General features: G+C 41.8%; 1 protein-coding gene and 1 long non-coding RNA gene across 7 annotated transcripts in view; one reads left to right on the top strand and one right to left on the bottom strand.

The window, feature by feature from the left end:
- ZNF423 (zinc finger protein 423) overlaps positions 1-27,958 on the bottom strand; it is a 265,551-nt gene that overhangs the window by 83,059 nt on the left and 154,534 nt on the right. For 5 of the 6 annotated variants that reach the window (XM_068202661.1, XM_068202658.1, XM_068202657.1 and 2 more), the window contains 2 exons: positions 10,624-13,847; positions 3,770-3,854 (listed from right to left, as the gene is read on the bottom strand). In XM_068202661.1, the coding sequence (XP_068058762.1) occupies positions 3,770-3,854; positions 10,624-13,847 (3,309 nt within the window). The remainder of the gene's footprint in view (positions 1-3,769; positions 3,855-10,623; positions 13,848-27,958) is intronic. The other variant, XR_011003353.1, reaches the window with a different exon arrangement.
- Positions 297-26,624, top strand: LOC137481149 (uncharacterized). The gene is made up of 2 exons (XR_011003355.1): positions 297-337; positions 23,919-26,624. It is a non-coding gene; the product is annotated as an uncharacterized lncRNA (long non-coding RNA).

Below are 27,958 nucleotides of genomic sequence, written 5' to 3' on the forward strand. Positions count from 1 at the left end.
CTAATCCTTATTTCGCTGTGCAGGGCTCTGAGCGGATTTCCCCGGGCAGCGCAGGACGGGCGCAGCCACTGCCCACAGGGGACTCGGCGGTGGCCCTGCCGTGGGCGCTGAAGCTCCGGGGCTCGCCCGGCCTCCGGGCAGAGGCTGCACTGGGCAGAGGCTGCACTGACAGACTCCCAGACGCGGCTGCTGCCATGCTGCTCGGTGCCCCCCGTGGAGCCCGGGCCCGCAGGCCCATCCTCCCCCGCATCTAGTGGAGACAGGCACATCAGGGGCACAGCTCGGAGCGGAGATAAGGGGAGAAGCTTTAAACATTGCCAGGTCGGCACAACAGGAGGTAAGCAAGTACAGAGGCAGCAAGAACTGCTGAAAGTTTTTGATATAGTCCCAGGTGGACTCCCCAGTGCCTGTAAATGTTTCAAAGGGGGACCCCCTTTCCATGTGCATGGAAATGTTTCAAAGGAGCCCCAATCGGTGCAATGTTTCAAAGACCACTGCCCTCTAAAAGTTCCAACCTGAACTACCCTCCCCAGCTAAAACCTTCCTAAACAGATCCCTTCCTGGCTAACCCCAGCTGAGGAGGTCTGTTCTGCCACATAGAGCCCTCCTACAGGCCCCAGCATCAACCGAAACAAAACATCTCCCGTTCCCCTCCTCTGGGGATGGATCCAGCCTGCTCCTTCCCCAGGGACCCCGTGAAGGACCCAATGTGCCTCTGTGTTTGTGCACAGGATATGAAGGGCTAGAGTGCAGCAGGGTAATTTTTCAAAGCAGTGTGTGGGAGTAGCACTAGAAATTCCCTTCATACTGCTTTGAAAAAAATCAACCCCCTACCTCTATGAATCATGAACAGGGCCTCCAGCTCCAGACTGGGAATCTGAGAGGTTGAAAAGGGATGCACAGACAACTTAACTGTATGCAGTTTTTAAGACCATGATGTCAGAAATAATTGAAATCTTTAATCATATTACAGACACTGCTGCCTAAAAGGTATCACTGCTACAGAGCAGGAATTCCTTTGCTGACAGTCACTTAAGCAGAATAAAACTGTAAGCAAGTGCTTAAGATATGTCAGCTATTGATTTTGTGTTTCTCAAAGTATGAGAAGAAAGTGCTGCTGTGTCTTGGATTATCAAAGCCAAGGGATTTTTTACCTAAAAATTACATGTCAAGGCTAACTTCATTGTCTTGGCTCTCCTCAAATTCAAAAGAGAGATAAAAATCTCTCCCAGGAAATGCTTATCCTACTCAAACTCTTATCTTAGATCGGTATCAATCATTCATTTTCCCTGGACAGCATCTCAATGACTATATTAAACCAGACACCTAAATTTTAGACAGATACAAGTTCATTGAGATGAGGCCAGCCCATAGCTCCTGAGGACACACAATCTGAGGGTAAGTTCCTCCTGTCTCCCAAACACCTGTGTGTTCACCCTGAGATCTCAGTGAACCTCCAGCACAAACAAATCCTCATCTGTAGATTTTAAATTGACAACGATGACATTAATAATTCCTGTGAACTAGACCTGGGCTACAGACACAGCTATATTAGCTTCTTTCCCTTGCTGCCCATCTGGCTAGACTTGGTCTAACACAGAGAAGGGAAACTCCTTATCAGTGATAAACCAGCCTAAGCAGTAAGGAGGCATGTGCAAGTCTGTCCTAAGGCCTGAGTAAGGGAGCAAAGTGCTCAGGCTGTGACCAAGGGGGGACAGGAGCAAGCACAGAAGGCAGTTAGTCACTCTCCCTACTGTTACTGTCCTAGGACTATGCGAATCAACACCAAAAATCTGCACAGCATTTGTTGCTTAAGAAATGCTGACATCTAGCCTCTTCTTTTCCCTTCAGTATTCCCCAGTAAAGAACAAATACCAATGAGCAAACTCTCTGGAAACACCTTTTTTGTGAGCAGCTGCATGTCCTGAAGGAGAGGGGGCCCAGAAGTGTTGTGAACTGAGATGCCCAGAGTAAGAGGAAGGTATTAAAGGTTTCTACACATTGCTCTTTCCTAAACTGAACCATTAGAAGCAGTGATGGCCTTAACTTAATGCACATACCTCAGCAAAGGGACATGAAGATATGACACCACAGTGGAATTATCACATATTTTCTTACCACACCCTGGTATTTACAGTGTTCTAGGTGTATAGAACTGGGCCCACACCACTTTTGTGCTATATGGAATTCTTACAAATATTACAAATATGATTATCCAATGTACAGCTTCAAGGAAACAATGGGTACAGTTTTCACAAATAACAGCACCACAATTTTCACAGCCTCCAATGCCTTCTACACCTGTTGCTTTCCAATGGTGCTAAGAACTTTGTATGGTCATGTGTATAATTGTATATTATTCCAGACAGCACTAATATGGGTATATTGATAAATAAATTTCACGTCAGTTACTGGAAAATGAAGAAATTGCGTTTTTCCAAAAGGAAAAAAATAGTTCCCCTCGAAACAAGCATATCCTTAACTCAGCATTTCATGACCTTTGTATTTAAAAATCACTTATTAGCTACTGGATCACAAATTAAGTTGAAACAAGTGCTAAGCTTGCTAAGGACTTCTTTCTCAAAATCTAGGAGGGAGCTACATGAAATCACCATGGTCCAATTAATAGGGAGCTCACTCTTCAAGCTTGCAAACAAGAGATTACATTAACACCTGCTACAAAAGCAAACACTTTCAGATATCTTTATCTTAACCTGCTTGACATTAACTTAAAACTCCTGCCTGGCTCTTGGATGAAAACTATTGTGACTGATATGTATGTTTTTCATTTGGGGGTAGGGGTTTGAAGAGTGTGTCAGTCCACATTTCTCTCTCTCTGGTATTTATGCATAATCCACTTCAAAGTTAATAGGAGTTACATACCAGAATTGATGGGAGAATAATTTTCTAAATGTAAAATTGCTGAAGGAAAACCATTATGCTTATGGGAGATAAATGCTGCATAGGAATGTATGAGACACAGAGAGCACTGTCAGGTCCTTGAAGGATCTCATCCAGCACATGCCTACAGTGGCATGTGTAAGTATCTTCTTGTGGTCTATGCACCAAAATAAACTGACCTCTTGGGCCAATACATATATTTATAACATCTGTCCATACAGGAAAAAAACCTTTCTTTGTGTTCATCAGAGAAGCAATCACAGCTGCAGATGTACAACCCATCAGTTACAGCAATGCTTTTACTACCTCCTGTGACAGGACTGTCACAGAAGGCAGAAAGCACTGATTTTTAAAACACTTGTATGTCTGAAAAGCTGAACTTTCTGAAGTCTGGAATTGTTGGGAAAAAAACACACTGAAATAACTCTGTAAGTGTTTTGTTTTGACAACGTTCCTCAGGAATTCACCACACTTAGCCGGGAAAATGCTAGCAGTTACATCTATTCAATGTCATGACATACAAAATTGAAACATAATTGCTCCTAAGTGGTTGACAACTGGCAAGTACTTTTCACACAGATAGAGAGAAATTTATGCTATCAAATGGAAGATACTGTCAAAAGTTTGATTTTAATATAAATGAAAATGCTACATGAGGACTCAAAAGGAAAAGGCTCAGCAGTAACACTGTTATAACCACATATTTAAAAAGCTTTGAAGTGAAGAATCATTACATCAAAATCATTTTCCTTAAAAAATAAAAAAATAAATTACAGCATGAATATTAACAAGTTATTAGAATAGTGAATGTTAAAGAGTAGCAAAAAACAAGCAGCCAATGAGTGGCCTAGTGTAAAGAATGTCTTACCAATCATATGGTTAGCGACATGGATTTGTATCTCTCTCTCATTCTCAAAGGTCATCTGGCACTTGATGCACTGATAGGTCTTTTTCTGTTTAATAACCAAAAAGAGATTAGAGAAAACTGCACTGTAGCATAAGGCAAGTGTGATCATGAATACAGCATGTTATATGCTTCAAATTTCCTCATCTGAGGCTTTTTTTGCCCATATATCCCTAGGCCAGGCTTTTCTGGGACCAAAAACACAATCTCTAATTAACAACCTGCTTTAGGAGAAATTTTAATTTTGACTTTAAAAATTTCAAATTACACTTCCTGAAAATCTGAGTACCTGAGCCACAATGATTTTGTCCCTGCCATTTAACCCATTGCAGTAAAATTCCCCCAGAGTGAAACAAAAGACAGAAAAATAACTGTTTTCAGAGTAAGATCAACTTTCTCAAAAAATTCCACCTTTCATTAAACTCAGCAGAGAGTAGGCAGAGCACCTACAGTTACTTGGTGAAGTGAAAAAAATAATGGATTTTGTATTGGTCTGTAATCAGAAATCTTGAAAAAACTGCATTACCACAAAGAACTGTTTCCTGGTAAAATCTGTTTCTATTTTCTCCATCTCAAAGTCATTCCAGGGAGGCCTAGCTGCAGAAGTCAGGAGACAGTGTGAAGAGGCAATTACATGAACCATTTATTCAAATGGAAAATGGGGTTTGCACTCAGATTTACAGTGATGCCTGTACTTGTGCAACATGGCAGGAAAAAATCCAAGAAACCATTTGCAGAAATTAAAATGCATGTTGACAAGTTGGACATCCATCTCCAGGAAAAAAATAAAACCCAATTAAAAAAAACCAAAAATCATGAAGGCTAAGCTTTTGTACACTTGCAAAAACTCTTATTTCCCAAAGCAGGAGTATGTATGGTGCTTTGGTTTGATGTACATGCTTATTTACTGCATGGCAATATGCTATCTAAATAGACATTTTGTGATGTGTAATTTAGAAAAATTGGGCCTTTTGTGCCTACTTGTTTCTGGAGAATAATTTCTACTTCAACAATTGCCACTAGGCACAAGCATGAGGTCTGCATCCCACGGCCAAAGCTGGTGGCAGCAGAACACACGTGAAATCTCTGTGTGCTGGCCACAAGGGATGGATGAGAACCCCAAATCAACAGCACAGAGAAGCCCAGTTCAGTAAATGACACCCTCTTAAACTTTTGAAGGAAAATAATTTTGAGGGTACTTTTTGTGTACTTTTTCTTCAGCCTCCACCCCACTCCCAGGTATAGAACCCCATTTTTAGGACAGCAGTAATAAGTCAGAAGTTTTGAGTTAAACAGAGGAATTGCTGTCACCCCCCCTGTGCATGGGATCCAATTTCCTCAAGCACCTGCTGAGGAAAGAACAAATTAGGTGCTACCAAGAGCTTAACTACTTCCCATGTCATCAGTGGCAACAAGGTAGCCTGCTGGAAGCTAATGAACAGGCTGTAACTCCGTAACAAATGCACCAGTCTATGGAAGTTAGGCATATTCCAGGAATTCTGTGCCAGGGTGCGTTTCTTAGGCAGGGCTTTCTAGGCTAAAACAGCAACGGGTGATTAACATGATAATAGGAAGAAGGCCATTCTCCATTGGCAGAAAGCTGACACAGCCAACCATAGAAAAGGAAATAGTTTGGATTGGCTAGTTATCCCTAGGCAGCTCAAGAAAGTATCCTCCTGGAGTCCATTTGGAAATCAAGGCTGTTAATGGAAAAGCAGCTGGATTTCTGCAGCACTCTTTCTGGGGAATCTATTCTGGCAGACGAGCGCAGCACACGAACATACACATGTCCTCTCAAACACACTGGCACACACACGCTGAGGGCTCCCGACTTCAAAACAAAACAAAACATAAAAAACCTTGAAAGAGCAAAATAGGATTGGGTAGTGACTGGTTCATGTGGTCACACAGTCACCTTTAAAACTTGAAGCCTTCCTCTTCTTTAAACTTCAAAGCTAAGTTCTGTGTCTTGTGCAATGCTTATCTCAGCTACGAGTTCCCTCAGTAACCAGCTACTGATCTTCAGCCTGACTATTTCAAACCTTCAAAGTTATATTAAACACGGACAAATTATTCATTTTTTAGTTTTTTTTTGGTGCTTCTGAAAGCTACTTACTAACAGATCTGGAGACAGGATGTCTTTGTTTACCCACAGACCCAGTGCTAACTCCTCCACACCATTTCACAATCTTACAAAACACTCTGCTTGGCATGAGGAGCCCTTGGCAGATTTCAGACTTCCTCTCTTTGCTACCTTTAGCCTCAGCTGAGACCTGTGCATGCAGACAAGCAGCTTAAGCAAGGTGATGGCTCCTGTGACAGGGCACCCCACTTGACTTGGAGTGAGGTTAATAAATGGCCTATACAGGTCTCAAAATAACTATAGCTAGATTAGCACACAAGTGTATATGCAAGAGGTGGAAGAGCTGATTTTTTGGCCCATTAATAACTGCCTTTAAAAGAATGTCCCAAAACATCCTTCTGTTAACAGTAAATGATGAGCACTAGTTTTAATACAACTGTAATTAGTTGTGCTACCAAATATGATATTCTACTATTATTTTTCTGCTTTATGAACATTATTAATGGATCAGTTATGTTTTTGTAAAGTTTTATCTTCACAAGTGGTGACAACAAAGGCGTCCACACTCTGAGGAGCTAACAGTCTATGTGATGGCATCTAGGTGATAAAAGAGACCAGATGAGCAGGCCTTCAGCTGAGAGCTCATTCCCCACAAATGCAAGATATTTAATTATAGTCTTGGCACACAATTGTAGTAATAACAACAGAGGGTTCTGTTTTCTTTTCTAAAGTATCTATTGTTCCCATGGGTTTTCCAGACTATCCTCCTTTAAATCTGGAAATAGTTTCCTGCTCTACAAAGAAAATATTCCTCCATTCAAGTGGATTTACAAGGGAAGAGAAGGGTTGTGGGGGAGAACAAAGAGAAAGAACTGAGCCCAAGAAAGTGTGCAGGAGAAAAGAAACTGAATAAAGGAACACAATAGAGTTCATTCTTTCAACTTTCTATGCTACTTCCTTTGCTCCTTCACTCCAAATAACCTAGGTGGGCTAAAAATAGTAACACCATTCAAGATGAAAATGGAAGTCTAAACATTTGCCACTGTCAATGCTAAACAAGCATTTTTCATGATACCTCTAGTACAAAATAAAGATAAATCTGTGTAAGAGAAAGTGATTTGAAATGTGACTCTTTGCAGTATTAGGAAATGAAAAATCTCAATACTAAACAATTAATCAGGTTTCTTAAGATACGTTCATTCCTCTAGAAGGCATGTGGAAATGAATTAATAAAGTGTATTCAAAACTGAAGCTGATAAACATAGAAAGATATTCAGAAAAGCAGGGAAGCATCACCTATGATGAGATCTTAATGTAATATAAAAAAGGCCTCGAACTATACTTGTGTCAGATACTGGAATAATACCATTACCTGTGATGCTCATGTGAAAGAACATTTTCAGACCTATCCAAACAGAATAGCTCACAGAAAACTGTATGAATGAATCAAAAATGGATGTTGGAGGAATCTTTTACTACTAAGATGTATTTTATTTATTCCTCTTAGTGATGTCTCTTGCAGAAGATCACTGACTTGTCTTAAAACTCCTAAAAACAAATCCTCCAAAGAGGATGTTGCCATATAAACACTGCAAAACTATGCCTGCCTGGAAATCTATCTTGTTGATCAACATGAATGGATCCTAGGCAGGCATCCTAGAAACAAGCATGATCAATTTACAGGTTTTCTTCCTGTGTGTTCGCCATACTAAAAATGTGAGGAAGACCGAATATAGCATGATTTTCAAGGGTTGTGTGTTTTATTTCATTCTTATGGATTAAAAAACCAAGCCTGCCAAGAAATTCTGAATATTTTTCAATGTTCCTCTAGCTGTCTCCTACTGATCTTCAGAATAAAACCTTAAATAATTTAATAGTAAAAAAACCAAAACAAAATATAACAAAATAATCATACTTTGTTTGTGATGCTATATACACTTGCATATATACACAAACTTAAATACTTCCAGTAAAAAGGAATTCTTCAGTTTTTCCTGTTCTGTTTTTCTTCCCAGATACTCTTTATTCATCAAGGGCTAATATTTATTTTCTCCCTTTCTTTCACTTTGGGGTTAAATCTTCATTTAAGCTTTTTTTTCCTGAAATTCCTTTAGGTTTCCACACTCACCTCTTCTATCAAAAAGTAAATAACAGCTGGTGGAGCAACTTCTGACACAGAAAGAAGTTACAGATTTTATATGTTATTATCATCTCTTCCATTTGTTTGGATTTCATTCTGCTTATTCTTATTTACTCTGAAATACATACCCACTACTTAAAAATCTAATCTACCTGTATGATCCTTCTGACTGTACCTTGTCCTAATCTTCAACAGCTTTTCTATTTAAGAAAGAAAAATAAATAAATAGTTCAAAAACTGAAATGTAGAAATACTGAAGAGTTGGAGAGAAGTAGCTGTTCTCTGAACATGTGCAGATCACCCTACATGCACTGTGCACTACAGATTGCTCCATTAAAGTGGTATTTTACCTGTGTGCAGCACACTAACAAGATGACAAGAGAGTTCATGTTCAACTTGCTTAGCTTTTCTATGAAGCCAATGAAGTTAAGTAAACACTGTTCTTGAATGCAGAGATGTATCACCATTTAAAAGCCAGTATCATTCTTTGAAAATCCCTCTACTAGGCAAACACAAAGGGCACTCATTGCCTTCAGAGCCCTGAGTGAAACACCAACAGTTTTCTAGTGAACTGATATCAGATTCAGGTCTTGTACCTATAATGAAGGGTAAGATAATGAATTATTCCTAATAACAATATATATATTCCTGGGATGTTTAACTCTGATATTAGCATATGTGCAGACCACAGACACCAGTAAGGTACCATTTGCCATCATCACAAATGCTGATTTTTCATTATCTTCTACAAAGAAGCTCAGAACTTCCCTCATGGGATGAAATTCAAAGCATTTACCTTATTGAAGAACTTAAAATTTTCCCCTGAGACAACAAGTATGGAAGCTGTCACTGAAAAGAAAGAGTTAAAGCAAGAAATAAGACAGAAAATGGCAATGTGGTCTGCTAGCTGATAGGAAGGGAAAGGTAATTCCATAGGTGCAGAAATACAAATTAGTCCTATCTAATAGAACAGAGGTATTTTTCAAGAATTTAGAAGAAAATGAAGTCCTAAGGAGGAAGGACAATGACCTAGGCTGACCTAAGTATCTCACCAAAGGTGGGATATTTCCATTCCTCATTCTTCTGCAAAATTATTTTCGTGTGCCTGGAGGCTTAGTCACACCCAAAGGGAAAAATATGCAGTGGTTTTACCAAAAAAGAGAAGACAAGAAAAGAATCAAGCTTTTTGTGGGATTGGCTCAGGAGGATGGATTGGGGCATGGCCATGCCCAGCCCAGCTCGGCTGGATGCTGCTGCCCCACACAGCCCCACATGGAGCAGGGATAGAATTTCCTGCCAGGGACACAACCTGCACCAGCTCCCTTGGAGGCACCTCAGCCCACATCCTCAGGACATACTTAGGGCCCTCTCTTACTTACCGAGCCCCTGGTGTTCTGGTTGAATGGATGGTATTTTCAGGTGCTTTTAATTCAGTAAGATGTGTTTGTGGGTGCTTTAATTAGCAAATTGACATAAACAGGCATCTATGGCTGGAATTATTCATTAGGAGTTGGGTGCCTAATTTCCTTAGATACTTTTGAAACTCTCACCCCATCATGTTTAATTAAAAATGTCAGATGATATCAATACTCAGATGTGTCTGCTGTTGGTCTCCAGAGAAGATTTCCAAAATCCACTTCTCATTCCATCTGTTCCTGACAGAGGAAGGACTGACTTGGCCCAATCTTGAACCAAAACGTCAACAAATAATTTAAAAAGACTATAAACTGCAAATGATATTAATCTCCAGAGTAGGCTTCTGGAACCTTATTTGGATCTGCATGTTCCTGAGTAACTTGTAAGCTAAGAAATAGGAAAGCAGGCTATCTGCAAAAAGTCAAGGACAGCACACTTTTATGTAATCTGCATTAGACAATGTCCAGATTTGCTAAGAAACTACTTATCCCCTACCTGCCCCTACAGAAGGGCCATGAAGCAGGTTCTTTTAAAATCACACACACACACACAAACAAGCTCACACAAATGCATACAGACCTCCAAGTAACCTCAAAACGTTCACTCTGACAGACGTTCCTAGGGACAAGCTCTTTAGCACAGAAGTATGGTTTAGGTGAGAATTTAGGGGGTAGGATGGAGTTCACTATTTTTTCCCTCACAAGTTCCTATATCCTTCTGTTCATTATTATTTTCCTGGTAAGCAATAATCTCATTCCTCAAATATGACAGATAAGATTTTTTTATTGTTTTGGGTACTCAGCATCTCTATTTTTCATTAAACTACCCCTAAACTAGCTTTTCCAGATTTGCCAGTTCAGTAGAATCAGAATTCATGGACAAACTCAATCCCCAATGCCCAAGAGTCTCAGCTCTCTCTTGGTAAATCTAGGGCAGTTCTGTGGTAAAAAATCTGATGTGCTGCTACTGGGAATCAAGGCACCTGAGAGGCTGAGCAACTTCTGATTGTTCTATGTGAATTACTCTACCCTTCCTCCTGTTTTGCTGAGATTATTTTAGTAGCAAAAGTGATTTGATAAAGTGACAATTTAAAAAAAAATAGAAATAATATCAGATCAGTTCTGACATTGAAGGTCTACATTTTATCCCTCAGACACTTTAAAGTTCAGCTGTACTTACTCTGGGAACAGGGGACGTCTGGGTACCTTTCCTTTGGGCACTGGTCTCAGGCGTCAGGTCTCGGTGGTCTACCTGAATGTGGCTCTCTAGGTCTTCAGCACTTTCAAATTTGACACTACACTCTGGACACCTCAGGCTGCCACACGGTCTCTCGTTCACCTCCTGTGGAGTCAAGCTTGAAGACTGTCCATTGGTGCTCCTGGTCATGCATCCAGCACACAGGCCATAGGGAAGGCCATTCACATCCAACTTTACCAAGTCCTGCTTATTCCGGAACTCCTTCAAGCACAGGGCACACTTGTAGAGTTTTTGCAAGGCCTGGCCATTAGGCGATGAGGTTGCAGAGTTTCCTGCCAATTTCTGCATGTGGAACGTCCCATGAATTTTCAGCTCCAGGGTAGAGGTGACCGTCTGCATGCAGACAACACAGCGAAACCCAGTGAGGGAGTTTCTGAGATCTGGATGCATCTGGCAGTGCTCGATGAATTCCTCCTCGCTCTGCAGTGGCATTTTGCAGATCCGACATGTCCCTGTATCCAAACTCTTGCTGTGAGTGACTTTGTGCTCAGTCAGGGTCAGGAGCGATGGGAAGCGTTCCCCACAGATGGGGCACATGTAGTGCTTAGCTGGGCCTCGATGGGTCTGCATGTGCTCTCTCAGGCCATTTTCTGAGAAAAAGGTCCTTGAGCAGATATTACACTTGTGGCTACCTTTGATGAATTCTGCTTTCTTCCTAGAACAGTCATCCTCCCCAGGCCTGATGTTATGATCTCTCAAACGGTGGTTCTGCAAGAGGACCTCCATAGTGTAGGCAGCCCCACAAATGTCACAGCCATACATGGGCTCAGAAGCATCCACATCGTCCTCACTGGCTTCATGACTGTTGGAAGTATCCGGATTCTTCATTAACATGTTCTGGATATCTGCTCCTTCTGTCTTCTTATTTGTTGGGGTCATGCCATTAGCTGTACCATTCTCAGCGCTAGCATCAAAAACACAATGCTTTTCCCGCAAGTGCTTTTCAAGCAAGATGATGGCATGAAAAGCTTTGCTACAAAACTTGCAGTTGTATTTTTTGCTGTGGGTTGTGATGTGGCACTGCAGTTCTACCTCTGTGCTGAAGGTCTCACCACAGAAGATACATTTGTGAGACTTTGATGGATTACCCAAGTGACTATGCTTCACATGGATCTGGAGATCCACCTCCTTCCTAAAATCCCAGTTACAGGCTGTGCAACGATACATCTTCTTTTCATTGCTATGCTTGACTGCTAGATGCACTTGGATAGATACCTTGGAATCAAAAACTTCTTGGCAAAGGGTGCAGTGATACAACACAAAAGTATGCATGTCCAACAAATGCTTCTGCAAATCATCCACTGAAGAAAACTGTTTGTCACAGCTCTCACATACATAATGAGTGGAAGTTGTCATGTAATGTACAGTGAGATGTTGCAGAAGAGACTCCTGGGAATCAAAGTCTTCTTTACACTGAGGGCAAGACTGTTTCCTCAACAGCAACTCCAAATGCAACTTTAAATGGGTCTGAAAACTTTCAAAATTTGAGAACTTTAGATCACACTGATTACATGGGTATTCGCCATTAGACACTGAGTTTACGCTTGCAGAAAGCCGCTGCCTTTTAGGGGAAGAGACTTCAACATCAGAAGAAACTGGACTCTGCTCTGCTTTTGACTTCTTATTGTGTGCCAGAGGAATGTTCTTGTGGTTTTCTTTAATATGCTTTGTAAGCTTCAGGATGGAGCCAAAAATGGGGGAGTTTGTGCAATAAGGGCATGAATAAACTTCCATAAAAGACTGTGTTGGCTGAATGACAGGGGAATCCAATTTTGAATTTCCTACATTGCAGTGAGTCTGCTGGATGTGCTCAGTCAAGGTAGCTTCGGTCAGAAAGCCCATGGAGCACTGGTTACAGAAGAAAGCATTGTTGCCATCTTGAGGGGTAGCGTTTGGGCCGCAGTGAGTAATACGGATGTGTTCCTGCAAGCTATTGATATCTGCAAACATCTCCGGGCAGTAATTACAATGAAAGGCAGAAATGTTGCTAAACTGCATCATGGGATAGGCATGGTTTTTGTGCACTTTTCTCACGTGTTCATTCAAGTTGTACAGTGTAGGCATGGAATCAAGGCAGATCTGGCACGTGTGGCTTTGCTGAGGTTTGTCTGCATGAATGGTCTTCAGATGGATCTCCAGAACAGCAAGGCTGTTGAAGTCACGCTTCGAGCAGTAGGGGCAGCTGTAAGTAACTTTAGACCAGTTCTGGCCTTCCTCTCTGTCAACAGACCTGGTTTTCTTTTGTCCTCTCAAAGGCTTTAAGGTGGAATCTGGAGTGGAACCTCTTTCCACCGACGCACTGGAGTCTGGCGTTGCGCTGCTCATGGATGCCACACTCCCCAGGACTGGGTCAGGGCTGATGCTGTGGTTGCTGGAGTCAGGTTGTCTGTGGCTGTCCAAGTGGCAATAGACTTCCTCCACTGAAGAAAACTGCTCTGGGCACATAGGGCACTTGTGTTTCTTGTTGGCATGGGCTTGATGAATGTGTGAGAGCAGCGAGTTTTCATCTACAAATACTTCAGGGCAATGAATACACTGCAAATCTGCCTTCTCAGAAAGCTGTGGGTGGCGTGTCATTACGTGCTTCTCCAAATCTTCAGTCTGACTGAATGTCTCTTCACAGTAATCACACATAAAATCATCCTTCTTCACCTCTTTCTCAGTCTTTGCCATATGTTCCTTGTTCTTTTTATGAGCTTGCATGTGACTCTGCAATGAGCTGGTAGATGAAAACCCACGTTTACACACAGTACACTTGAATGGTTTGCTGGAGCTGTGGGTTTTCAGGTGGATTTTGAGGTGGTCGCTGCGGGAGAATGCAGCCTCGCATTCGTGGCAATGGTACTTTTTATCCCCTGTGTGAAGCTTTATGTGGCGATCCCTACTCCTCTTGTGCTTAAAAAGCCGGCTACAGTAGGTGCATTTGAAAGGTAGTTTGTCACTGTGGATCTGCTCGTGCCTTTTAAGGTAGCTCAGGCGAATGAAGGACTTATCACAGAACTGACAGGGATACGGCAGGCCAGTCCCCCCTTCCTCCTCCCCGATGCCAAGATCACACCCATCTCCTATCATCTGAGTGGGTGATGCAACATCTTTGCTGGAGGGAGATGAAGCCACCCAGGAGAGTTGTGGGTCGTCATCACCATCTGTAATGGGAAAGCAGAAAGGAGATTAAAAACAATTCCCAGTGCATCTGTGAAATAAGGACAAAGCTCTCAACAACACTATGGGCTTCTGCTACTACAGCATTAAAAAAAAAATCAACTCAAAAAAACCCCAAATAAACCCTCTTGAATTTGAAAGGAGGTTTGAGAAAGAGAAATAAAAATATATTTTTACACATAGTTCACAAATATGCCAACACATAGTGTTAATAAAAAGCGTTTTTCTTTAGCAGGTTTAACACCTGCTCACTGTACTGTAAAGCAATAAACAATGAATAAAGAAAGCTAAACACAATGTGCAGTGAAGCAATACAAACACTTCGGAAAGCTACAGTGTTAAGTGATCACCTGTGAATTTGTGTGTCTGTTAAATGCTACATCAAGATGATTTTAAGTATTGTCTCCATTAAAAAAATCCTTCTGTTCTGTCTCAAAACTGTAACAGAATGAAAGGCTGCTCAAAGGCAGAGTTGAACATCTAGGTGGAATAAAAGCATCAGATTTAAGAGAGCTCAAGAAAATCAGAGAAGAGATCTGCACCATTACCATGTTTGCTTATATAAAAGGTAATGTTGCCCTCTTGGTACAAAATCAAACAAATTTTTTAAAGCCCAGGAAAATCACCACTGGAGATCTCAAGAGATCACAAAAGAATCGAGTTCAGGATAAACCAAAAGTGGCCCAGCCTCTGTTTTAATAACTATTTTCGATACTCAATATGAAGCTTTGAAAAATATTTTATAATTCCATATTACCATAAAGAAACACAGCAACAACTCCAGCAGCCCCACAGTCATTTTAGGAAAAATACATAAAATGTTGTCAGCTTTCATTACCAGAATTGTTAACAAGAAACAGAAGAGAGTGAGTTCAAATATCCTAATTCCAACAAATGCAGAGACGTTGAGCGAAACATAAATGCCACTAGTCTGATATCAAACTAAACCACAGAACGAAGCAAAAATAAAGTTCATGTAAATGATGGAAGGCGCTGACCACACAAACATTTGAAGATTCCAAAACGGAGCCAGTTCTCAAGACACACTGTCCTTATAAAACATTTAATGTTCCTACTTCAGTTTTTACTAAAACAAACCAATAAAAAAATCCCCGACTGTGTGTGTAGGCTGCCACACGCACACTCCTCGTGCCTGCCAACTACAGAGTCACCAGGCAGAGAAGGCACAAGTACGGCGAGGAGCTCTCAAAGAAGGGCTCGGCTAATGAGGGTATCACCACCGTACCAGGCAGCTCCTGCAGCACCGTCTGCTCTGGCAAACACCTGCTCTTTCACCCCAGGTAAAGAAAGAGAGCTGCGACCTTGGAAAAAACTGAACCAAATAAGCACACCCAAACAACTTTCCCCACACGATGGGGATGTCTGTTTTCCAGGTCAGGTGTCTGCTCTCTGCACCCCGTGCTCCCCAGAGAGCTCTGCTCCCTCGTTCATCTAAAGCTCCCGCTCCAGAGCGATGCTGGACACCGAGAAGCTGCTCCTTCCTGCTCCCGAAATGCACCTCGACTCTCAGCAAGCATCCGCGCTTCTAAGACGCTCAAGGTCTTTGCGCTCAACTAGCTCCTCCAAATCTGGCAGAGCCCAAGCCTAAAACACAGACAACGAGCTCCTGATTTTTATGTAAACTTTTCTCAGGCTTCACTCCCCCGACCATGAACGGCTCTCTCTCTGCAGCTGCAACAAAGCCTCATGTTCCCAATTTAAGCCACCTCCACCGCCCACCCCGCTGCCAGCACAGCTTTGCGGAGCCCCCGGGGAGCCCCCAGCCCCCGCCATCCCCCAGCTTTGCCGCCAGCCGTATCCGGGGCTCCGTCCCCACGGACCTGCGGCCACGGGCCGTCGGAGGGAAGGGAAGAGGCAGCCGGCTGCCAGCGCCCGGATTAGGGGCCCCGGGGAGGTGCCGGTAGCTCAGGGCTGCCTAATTCCCTCCTCTCACCAGCTGGGCTCCTCCAGGGGCAAGGAGACAAAGGGGAGCACGAGGGGGATGCTGGGCCTGAACTAGGGCAGCACATGTTGCGTTTGTGCCGCTGCTGCTGTCTACGGAGATGGGGAGAGAGGAGAAAAACAACACCCCACCATTTGCTAGTTACTGCTCGGGCTTACTGGCTGTAATTATAATAATTTTATATGTCTCTCTGCAGAAATGTTTGTAAAAGCACGTGCATTGGAAATATCCCCCGTCTCGCAGGCAGGCTGCTCGTGCCTTGCGCGGAGCGGCGGCGCACACAGGAAGGGCTGCGCCGAGCGAAGCCCGAGCTCTCCTAACGCCTCCACGGAATAAAGCTCCATTGTTCGGCTCGGAAACCTGAGATGCCATGGGCCAAATCCAGTGGTAACACAGGCTGGGCCAACTGCTTTAACTTCCTTACATTCATATGCGCGTATGCCAACCATTACATTGGCCCAGCACACAAACTGAACAAATCTCTAGAAAGTCTCTTTTTCCTCTGAAATGAACAGATCTACCTCAAAACACAGTCTAACATTCAAATAGAGCCAGTTCCCCTCCAGCTGCTGCTCTTCAAACACATTGGGCTATTCAGAAAACAAAATCAAAGAAAGCTGGTATTAGTATTACTTTGTGAGTGAAGCACAAAGTTTTTGCTAATATAATTTGGATTTAAAAAAAATAACATTTCTCAGGTTGGAAAGCTGGATTTGTCATACAATTGAAGTGTTTACACACAACACAAATATTATCTCCTTTTGTTAGCTTTAGTTGGACCTTTTACCAATTTTCAAGTTTAATTTCTAGATTATTTTTATTCCATCATTTTCTCATATTTTTACAGTTTTAAAAGAATTTTAGAAGAAACTTTAAGCATCAGAAACAACCTACCTGGATTTCTCACTAACAAGATACTAAATTACTGAACATCAAAACTGAAGAAAATAGGGAAAACTAATTATCATTAATCTCTTTATGGAATGAATGAATAATAGCCCTGCTAATTTTAACTTGCCATATTAAATTGAAGAAAAGACCTATAATGAACTGAGGAGAAAATTCTAAGGTATTTTACCACAGTAATATTTTAGTGGGAAGATATATTTTAGATGTAGTATGACATGTCTGGCAAAGATGGTTAGAATAATAATTCTACATTAATGCAATCAAAGGAATGTAGCAGAAAGAAAAATCACTCTCAAAAAGGAGATTAAAGTCATTAAAATGGCTAATCCTGCAAAGTGGGACTGTTCTAAAATAGAGAATCACATGGCTGGTGCAAGGCTTTTGTCATTTGCGCATAAGAGAATCAAAACAAGTATTAAAAGGGTAAGAAAATTCAATAAAAAGTTTAATTAGGAAAAAAAGAGCATTAAGGAAGCTTCAGGATGTCAGTAGTCCTCAGGATATATGTGCAGGTCATGAAGCTTAAAGGGCCATTCTTGATAATCAATCTCAAAGTGGTACAGTAATTTAGCAACTTAATGTTCAGCACGTTTACAGGACTGCAAGCATTTATCATCATCAGTGAGGAGTTAATTCCAGCCTCGATGCATTCAATAAGTGTATTTTTCCTTCTAAGAAGAACAATTTGGCCAAAATGTAGTATAAATCATACTTTGTTCTCTATTTATCTTCCAGATAACACAAGCCAAGTTCAGAGACATATTCATGAAGCTAAAACAGTAAAATGAAGCCTTAAAAAGATGTGATCTCTTTTAGAAGGGAGACAAATGGCTCATCACAGATTGCCAGGAGTAAGCAGCACTGCCATCTCAGCATACACTGCTGACATTGATATATTTATTATTCCACAGTTATTTTGCTAATAGAAATATAATCAACCAGACACAATTTCACAGTTCCTGCAAACACCTTCCCATCTCCCTACCTGTTTCCAGGTAGCTGGAAACAGTTTGCTTGTGCTAAACTTTGAGCAGAGCTTCATTTTCTTGCTCAGCTCCCCAGTCACCCAGCCCTGAGGGCCACATTCCTGGGCAGGAACTGCACAAACCCAGGCTACCCCCGTTGGTTCCTTTTCCTTTCAAGAACAAAACACGTGCACAGAGATCACATTTGCTGGCCTGGACCTGAAGTTCATCCTTGCCTAAAGCTCTTGTTCACCAGCAGAGTATCATCAGGTCCCCCTCCACTGAAAAATCTCCCTACTCTGCCTCCCCTAGGTGTGGGGAGCTCAGGTGGCTCTTCCACAGGGTCTCTGTGCATCCCTGCACACCACGGATGTGCCTGGAGGGCACGCTGCAATGTGGCCTGTGCAGTACAGCAGGCCAGTTCCTTCCAGTGCCACCAGCACAGACTGAGCACCACGGGGCTCAGGAGAGCCTGCACAACCAGCCCCAGGCATCAGAAATATCCAGGCTCTGGCCAAAGGAACATCTTTAAGACTCCCCTCCTGAGCCCAGGAGGCATCTCCATATGGGACAATAAACCAAGGAGGTCAGATTTAGAATGTGGTCGTATTCTATCAGGTTTATTCCTCTAGCACAGAGCTAGTACACAGGAGAAATACTTAAATTAACAAACACAAAACTTCAAAATTGATTGTTGAAGGAAGGATTGCTGTTTAAGCTCAGACTTCTGGTTCTCTCTGAGTCCCTCCATGATACACAAGTTAAAGATGGTCAAAGCACTGAAAAAGCTTTAAGCTGTTGAAAGTTGATGGAATTCTAGCACCCAAAACAGTAACTTTTGAAAACAAGCTTGGCGTCATAAGCCACGCTTCTGAACTGTGCTTCAGTTCCTCATCTCCATAATAGCAAAAAGCCATCTGCTTCTCAAGGGCAAATTGTAGGGCTTACTTCTGTATCGCTGCGAAAACCCCGAGACATCCTCAGATGGAAAGTCCAATAGAAATGCTATCAATTTCAATAATTATTATTATTATTGCAGATGCTTAACTATGAGAATAAAACACAGAGATTGAGGACTGATAAATCCTCAGTACTGGTTACAGCAAATTTTGCAGTGCTGCACTATGTATTAAAGCCAAGGATAGATCATTACAATGGATTATAGTAAGAACCTCACATAGCATACGCTGCTCATTTACACTGCAGTGCTGGTGTGAAGTAATGCAAATCAAGTTTACATAGCAAATGTTTTAAGCTCAACATTTTCAGTGCACTGTGAGCTTTTTGCTTAATTATTTTGTTGGAGTGTTTAGTCCCATTTTCCTGCACATTTCCTTCACAGCTATAAGAAATAATTAGAAGTACCAATAATATTCCAAACTCAATTTTTTATGCATTTATTAGCTTCAATGAACATTTCTGTTTGTTGTGTCATAAAAGGCAATAGTGGACTATGACCCACCAGCACTCGTGGCAATGAAAGTCCTTGTACACTGGCACTGCATCTAGCTCTGAATGGCACTGTCACTGCTGGGCTGTGACTAACATCCAGCGCTACTCAAGCACACTTCACTAAATGAGAGAAGAAGGATTTCTGCAACTTACTTATAATTATTCTTCAAAAAATATCATGCAATTGTCCCCTAGAACTGCTTAGCCAAGGCAGGGAGGAAGGCCAGGGAAGTTCACACTGCTCTGAAGAACTCTGCACAGAGCTTCACGAGCTTCACACTTCAGTGACATCAGCTTCTTCACCAAACAGGTCAGAGTTCTGTATTTTAAGGCACTTTGCTATATATATATATGTATGTATGTATGTATGCATGTGTATGTGTATATGTGTATATGTATATATGTATGTATGTATAAAATATTCAAAGCAAACACGACATTGGATCAAAGTCTAAGAGGTGCTAATGTAAGTGGCACCACAGGCAGTGCTTTCATTATTATCTCTGACTTGAGAAAAATTCAGTTACACCTAATCCCATGCTTATGAGGTAAGCATTTTTGTTGGACTAAATTACCAAAGGTTAGTGACTCTTTTCCCACTTTCTCAGCTTTGTACTGCAATTCATTTTATAGTGATTTTTAAAAAAAAAGCAAGGAAGATGTCTGGCTCAATGGAAAGTATATATAATCTGATTTTTCTTCTCATGCAGAGAGCAACTTTCTATTTAGAATACAAAATCAGCACAAGATGTAATGCAGAATTTCAAACACTAAACTTGCTGGGATGTCTGCCACAGATAAACTGTTACACATAGACAGTTTAAACCTTGCTGTCTTTGTTTAAACCTTTTTGTAGTGATCAAAGATACATCTAATTAGTCTTTTTAATACTGCAAGTTAAAAGTACACACAAAGATGTCTATTGAAGCTTAGCTGATATACAGAAACCTGTTAAGGCTGAGTAATGCATGCCTGAGCCCTTGTCTCCCATTAGCAGAGATATCAAGGCTCAGTAATGACCATCGACAGGGTGATCCATAATTCTGAGCAGATGATAAAATAAGTTATTTTTAACACTATTTTTCCTTATGTCAAACAGTCTGTATTTTACTGGTAACAAAAAATTAACATATCATTAAGTAAGTTATTTCATGCTTCGATAAATGGCATAATAGGGCTGGAGGAGAAAGTTTTATGTTAGATCTAGGAATAAACTAAATGCTTTCAGAATTGAATCACTGTTTTTCTTTACTCCCTTTGGAAAAGCAGCAGATACTATATTCTGCTGTGCATCATGGACTTGGGACTGAAAACAGCTGCACTCTAATTACATGTAAAGTGTACCAAAACATTCCTTTTATCACAGACTGTAAATCTGTTAGCATCTGTCTCTCCTTTGTTTCTTCCACAAGATACAAGCTTGTTTCTACATTTTTCTCACCTGTAGCGGTAATTAAAATTCATTATAAATGAAAGGAGTGAACACTAAAACAAGTTCCTCTGTGTACAGTTCTAAACTCAAATTAGAAACAGCTGTTTGCTAATTCATGCAGTGATGTTTTGTCGTGCTCTGTGAATCAATAATAACTCACCCTATTCCTACCAAAATGTTAGGATTATATATATATTTTGCTTAGCAGTTTGCTCCTCAGAAATATTCAAATGCACATTCAGTCTTTTTTAAATGAGATTAGAAGATGATATCTACAAAATCATCAATGAAATAACAGGAAGATCTTCATAGCTTGCTGCTTCTGCTTACCCTGCTAGAGGGTCCTGTGTCATTCTTGCCTGCTTTGATGCCTACAGAGCATTTAGCAAAAGGGCACGTTGTAAGACAGATGTAAAAGAACAAAACTGTATATGGAGTCATACAAACATATCACGGATGCAACAGTCACATTGAGAGAATATTATAGAATTAGGGTTTCAGCTACAACATCTACCACTTTCAAACATTAGGAATGATAAAACCCTCAGGAAAAAAAATCCTAGTAGAATAATTATTACTCATAAAAATTAGTTGTAAAATTAGTTATAATAAATGGCAATACTTATGCTAATTGTTAGTAATATTTCTACATATTATGTTAGCCAGAGCACAAACTTCTATGACCCCATTGGCCTTACACAATTATATTCTGCACTTCTGGCTACTTGATGCCAACATTTATCATGATTTCAACACTTGATTATGCAAAACAAAGAGACAACACACAGCAGTTAAGAGCTTTCCTTTCTATCTAAGCACAGGGATGCAAGCAGGGTCGCTGCAGTCATCTGAGCAGCCCTCACAGCAGCTTTGCAGAGCCTGCCCTCATCACAGAGTGGGGCCAGCCCTGGGCCCTGCACCACCCCTTTGCAGAGCCAAAGATCCACCCCAGAGCAGTGGAAGGACATCAACCTCTGTGCAGGTCTCTGCAATACATGCATTACTTCATGCATTTTCTCATCTCTATACAGAGATGTTTTCCCTCCCTTGTGTTTTGCTGCTGTTAGCAGGGAGGGTGTTCCCACACTGCACACACCTGAGACCGAGACTGAGCTGCTCGTGGAAATGTGGCCAGCGGGACAGCCTTTCTGGTGGGATGAAATGCATGAGATTAATTTCCTAGATTTACGATTTCCTCCCTCCCATTTGATCAGGCAGCTCTCAAATACAGCAGGCACCTGTTCTCAGGCTGTTTTGCTGAGTACCCTCAGGCACGTGCAGTCACACAGACTCAGCTCAAGTTCTTTCCCTCAGTTCATAGCCATAGCACCAGAAACACAGATTAGCTGCTGTTTGGAGAAACTCACTGAATGCAGAAGCTCAAAGTAAAGAGAGGTAGGCTTTTCTCCACTAATGGACCAGATTGGTGTGATTTAATATAATGTTTTATTGTGCGTGTTTTCACGATTTTACATTGTACTTTCAAGTGAAGTCATCAATTACAATCCATTTAGTTCATTCATAAAATTAATTTAAGGGTCATATCCTGCAGTGAGCAGCGAGTCCTGGAAGTCAGCACTGACAAGGACAAGCAGCACTTTCTTTCCCACAGGATATTCAGCTTGTGCAGAATCAAGTCAGAGCTCATTTTGATGGTGTGGGCAGTAGTCTGGAGAAGCAAGAGCTTTTAAAACTGGGGCAGTGGCAAACTAGGACAAAGACAGCTTTGCCAAGAGTTCTCTGATAATCTGCTGTCACTACTAAGACAAATGGCTATCTGCTTCTGTGCTGGTAGAGAATATTAGAGTGGCCTTTCCATTTCTGCAGAGCTGTTTCCACTCTTCTGTCGTGAATCAGCTGTGAGCCAAAAGAACCACTAGAAGTGAGAAAATGGACCAGACACTAAAAATGCTCTGTGCCCTCTTGTTGGGGTCACCAGAAGTGACTGCATTGCTAGGATGGCTTTCTGTGATGTGATCTTCAACTGATATTATGTGGTGACCTGGCCTGTAAGAAAATGGCTTTGCAGTCCCTGTCTCTAACAGATGATAACTACTTTCCAGAGAACAGAATTCTGCTTCTAAATTCGTATTTTCCATCAGTACTCTGTAGAAGAGAAGACAATTGCCATGTTCCAAACCTGAGAAAAACCTTATGTTTCATACCTCTGCCCTGCACAGAACTTTAGTGCCAAGCTTTGTGGCCTGAGGAACTTAAAGCTGGTCATATTATTAGAGCAAGTTGCAGGGGAAAATAAAACCAGCTTGTCAAGTTAAAAAGAAGGAGGTGTTTCCAGACTCTCATTTTGATCTAGGTGGGAAAATTGTGACGCACTCACAATCTCAATGGGTTGATGTTCATTATGAATAGACTTAATGCTGAAAAACACATGTTGGCTGAAATTACTCAGCAATAAACAAACAGTAAAACCCAACAACATCCAGATTTTATACTGCCTTCAAAGAAGAAGGGAAGAAAAGTAAATTACATGTGACAAACAGTATCAGGTAACCTGTTTTATAGCTATGCACACACATTATTGTTCTGACTTCCAAATGTGCTTTGTATTCACAGCAATCCCATTGAATTCAATAGGAACAACTGTTACTCAACATTCCTCAAAATTCAAGTGACACAAATATGAAATATAGCCAATTCTACTAGAGATATTTTCAGAAAGATGCATGTATTCCCTGTCCCTTTAGTGAATTCAGAATTAAGATTTCATGCAAACACAATGAACAGAAATGAAGCTGCACTCGCAAATATCACAACTTCCACAGACTGGTGAGTGCAGCCCCTCAAGGCCTCCATCTGCCTTTGGAGGGGTTTGTGTGCCCCAGTGACCTCAGTGGGTATCCCTGGAGCTGAAGAAGCTGCCAGCTCCATCTGACCCAAGACTGGAAATGGGGTTTGTTCCTGCTGAGAAAATCTCCCATTCCTTGGGGATGGTGTACATTAGGGCAAAGTACAATTAGTTAAGACTCTGGGTTTGTTAGCAAACAATTTTTAAGAAATTAATTCATTTAAAATTAAAAAATAACACCCACAAATGTAACAGCACACTGGTGAATATGAAGCACATTCCTGATTATCATAAACATTGGTCATGAATCTGCACAATGTTTGTAACTGGCCTGAGGGGAACTGCATGAAACAGAGGTGGGAAGGAAGTTCTCCACTTATCAATACCTGACAGACATAACTGAAAGGTTTAAAAAGAAAATAACTATGGGTTTTTTTATACGCAAGATGAAAGTCAAACAGCATGGCTTGCCTAGGAGAGGCATGTATTCTGCACTGTATGGTAATGCTACTTCTTTTTTCCTAACAGTACCCACCATTTTAAACAAGAAGAGACTTTTAAAACGAGCAAGCAAACAGACACATTTGCCACCCGGTAAGATTGCTCTCGGTACACCAGTGTTTCCCTACAACAAAGGTGCTGCATGAGAGGCCTTTCAAGTTTAACCGTCAGTGACCCGGCATCTGTGATCTGAGGACTTGCACTGCACCGCACAACAAAACCATCCGCCAAAAGCTGCTCTCTTCTTCCAACACATCTCTGCCCTTTGGACTGAAGGGCCCGATGACAAATCGTGCGGCTGCGCTCTCAGGCGTTCAAAAGAAGAGCTATGGCAACAGGCAAGGTCTCTTTTCCTCGAGCTCCCAACTCCATTGGTGTAGCTCAAGGAGGGATCCCATGCCCAGCATTGCTGAGACCCCGTTCAGGCTGCAGGGGATGAGCCCCGTGGTGCCTACTGCAAGCACCTCCATGTCACAGAGCACTGGATATCCCCCTCCTGTGGGTACCCAGCACTGAGAGCAGCCCAGGCTGTGCCCCATCTCCTACACCACAAGTTTGAGAGAGAATTTTTGAATCTCTAAATGACTTTAAAAAATCTCTAAATTCTTTAGAGGCTTCTCAGGTTGTCAGTCAGCAGCGACCACGCTCCGGAGAAAGCCTCCCGTAGGGAGGATGCTCATCAGTGCAGGCAGGCAGGAGGGGGGAGCGCAGCTGGGGAGCCAGAGCGAATCCAAGCTGGAGACAACAGCCCCTCCAGCCCTGCTGCCCTCCTGCCAGGAGCCACGCAGAGCCTGGCAGGAACCTTCCCTCCATCCCTGCTGTGCTCCCAGCCCCAGCTGCAAGCACCACACTGCCCATGGACCAGAACAGGGGCACTTTCCTCAAAGTCCCCTGCAACAGAGACACCTTCCTCCTGAATTGTTTTATAGTCTTAGGTGCTCATTTTGTCTATTGAGATGGCTCTAGTTTAACTAGCAATGCAGGTTTTCTTCTGACCACATGTGTGGTTGGTTTTTTGCCTCCCACAAAATGTAAATTGTACAATTTATTCTAGTTAGTAACTGTCTCTGTGCCTTGGCCACAGATACATGAGAGAGTGAATTTATAACGAGGAAAGGTGCAGGGCACAATTATTTGTTTAAATGGGATTAAAATTAGGGTTGGAGTGTACACTGAATCATCTCAATTTATCCCCGAAGAGAAGGAGGGACAGCAAATGTCTTGGCACTTGCAAACAAATATCTGTTTCCCCAACAACTCACTAACCGCACTCCTTCCATTTGAGAGCAGTCTCACACAGACATTGGCACTGATATCAGAGAATTAAATTAAATAAAGGGAAAAGCTATAGTCAATAACTTTCTCTCTAACTTCACCCACATGATAAGGACTGGTTATACTTAGAAAAAAGAATCTGGGAATGTTAATAGACTAAACAACTCAGTAAAAGGAATGAGGAGACTGTGGGGAGAGAGAGATTGAATTTACCCTCCAAAAGTACATCTTGACACTAAAGGTACAGCAAGGCTTTTTACAGAAAGGTACAGGCTTTCTACAGAAAAGTCCCCTAAATTAAACATGGGTGGAAGCTGGAGGTGGATGTTTAGGGTAGGGGCACATTTTCTGCACAGGAAAAATGGTCAAAAAATCAAAACAGAAAAAGCAAAAGACTCTATAAAAAAATAAACAACCAAGATCTCTCTGGGAAATTGGGCATCAGAGGTTTAAAAGACACACTTGTACCTCCAAAACCAGATGTGTTAAAAAAACATCTCCAGTCAATTAATGGCTGACAACACACACACCTCCATCATGGAAATGAAAAGCTATTGTTTTCATAAACAACACAAAGAGTTTTAAAGCTCAGACCAGATTCATTTGCAAAAAGCCTACTGTCCTAAATATATCTTAATAATGAAACTCCTTGCCACCTCCCTGTGATCTGTTTGGTTCTGCCCTTCCCAGACCCACAGCCAAAGCTCCCTGCCCAGACAGGAGCACAGACTGGGCAACTCTGGTGTCTCCCACAGGAGAGTGAGAGAACAAGGTTCCCCAGATACAATTCACATATTATTTGAATGTTTTGTCAAGACTTTTCTGAAATTTACTTTAGTTCTGGTAAATAAGGCAAAAATTTTCACAACAGAAGAGTTTTCTGACCACAAATAAGCTGCACTGCTGTCTAAAATAAGATCTTTAGCCCATCTCACCCTTTCCAAAATAAAATTGGACAAATTAATGAAAACTCTGTAACTGCTTCCTCATACCTGGGAGCTGATTTTAAAGACACATACAACCTTTTTTTGTTTGGTTGGTTTGGGGTAACAATATTCCCATTATTTAGGGTTATCATACCTTGCATCTTTGGATTTTCTATGAACACAACCATAGTCCAGGGCCTCCTGGCTACCTGACATCAGGAAGGCTGCAACATCATGTCTACCCTGAAGTCACTGTACACAGGCTTAAGAGGGAGTTCATTTTAATTCAGTTCTTTGGTTGGAATTGAGATACTGGACTTGATCCTATTTTTTTTTTTTTTTTTACTGTGTTGCTGTATATCAAAACACCCATTTTCCAGTGGGTGGTGCCTAACAAAACAGAAGCAGAGGTGTGAGCATGTAGGAAACAGCCATTATAAATGCACAGAAATACACCATGTCAACACATACCTGCTGCCCAATATGTACAAAAGCTTTAAAAAAGGACAACTGAGTCATTATTTTTGAGTTTCTCTATATTTTCCATTTAAAAACATTTTATTACCTATATAGTGCCATTAGAGAAGGTTCCATTGCAAACACTGAAAATCAGACACCTCCTAAACATCCTACACAAATTCATCAGAATTTTTGTGCAAAGTGTTATCAGGTAACAATATTTACCATGTACAGTAATTATGAAAAACTCTGAGATTGTGCAATTATATATTTTAATTACATGATCTGATTAGGTTTTTTAATCACATCATAAAAAGAAAGGAAATTCACTGAGGTTGTCAGAAAGTTAATAAAAATAAGGTAATTCACTGCAAAGGCTCACCATGGTGCCTTTCTAACTACTTCCTTGCTACACCCCACTGTGCCTAGGTATTGGAGGTCAACGATAAGTATTAATTTCCTTACTTTTATTAACTTGGGTGACAACATTTGTGCTCTTTTGGCATGGTATTTTTTGTTTCATTTAGCTGGATGACATTTTAAGACATATGGACTCCTCAAAACCAAGAAGCCGGGTGTCCTGAAACCCATCAAGAGACTCAGCCTTGTCCTGCTCTGTCCTCATCCCCCTTTGAGGGACACTAGGGGAAGCCACTGCGTGGTGGCCACCGTCACACTGAGCTGTGAGCCTCACCTCCAGCCTGCAAAACCCACTGAGTTTAGCAGTGTCACAGAATGAATACAGCAGCAAAGCTGGCCGCTCGCATCAGGGCCACGAGGCACCGGGCAGCTGCACAGAGGACGCAGCCGCAGTGAGACATGCAGCTGCTGCAGGAGCCAGAGGCCAGGCCAGCCAGGTACCTGCCCTGGGCAGCAGGAACCACTCAGAATCCAGCTGTGGAACACAAGCAACCCCTCAGAACCGTCCTGCTCGCAGCGCAAAGCGAGGCATGAGGAGAGGGGGCTGGGGGGCGAGAGGTGCCAGGCGTGAGTCACCTTCTCTTGCTCCTGAGGCAGGACAGAGCACGTCTGGTTCACCTCTGGAAAACATTTTTTTCATTTTGGATGCAGTTCTGCTCTAAGAAATATTTTGCTTATATCCAAACTGGGAGTCTATAAGGTAATAGTTGGCTATGGGATTCAGCAGCTCTGTTTTACTCATTTTTGGTTTGTCCTCTCCTCCTGCCAGCCCTTCTTTATTTTTCTCCTTTCTCTTTTTACCTTTCCACCCCCTCTCTTGTGATTCTCTGGGGAGAACAAATCACTTTGGGAGGTTTAATGGACTGACAAGAGCAGAAATTTAATCGGGGTGTGCAAGCACAGGCCAGGCACATCAGAAGCAAGCGCAGTGCAATCCATTTGGGCTGCCCCACCTGTGACCCCGCCGGGCCAGGCACCCCCTCTCTG

Source organism: Anomalospiza imberbis, chromosome 12 (genome assembly GCF_031753505.1).
Source record: "Anomalospiza imberbis isolate Cuckoo-Finch-1a 21T00152 chromosome 12, ASM3175350v1, whole genome shotgun sequence".
Lineage (NCBI taxonomy): Eukaryota > Metazoa > Chordata > Aves > Passeriformes > Viduidae > Anomalospiza > Anomalospiza imberbis.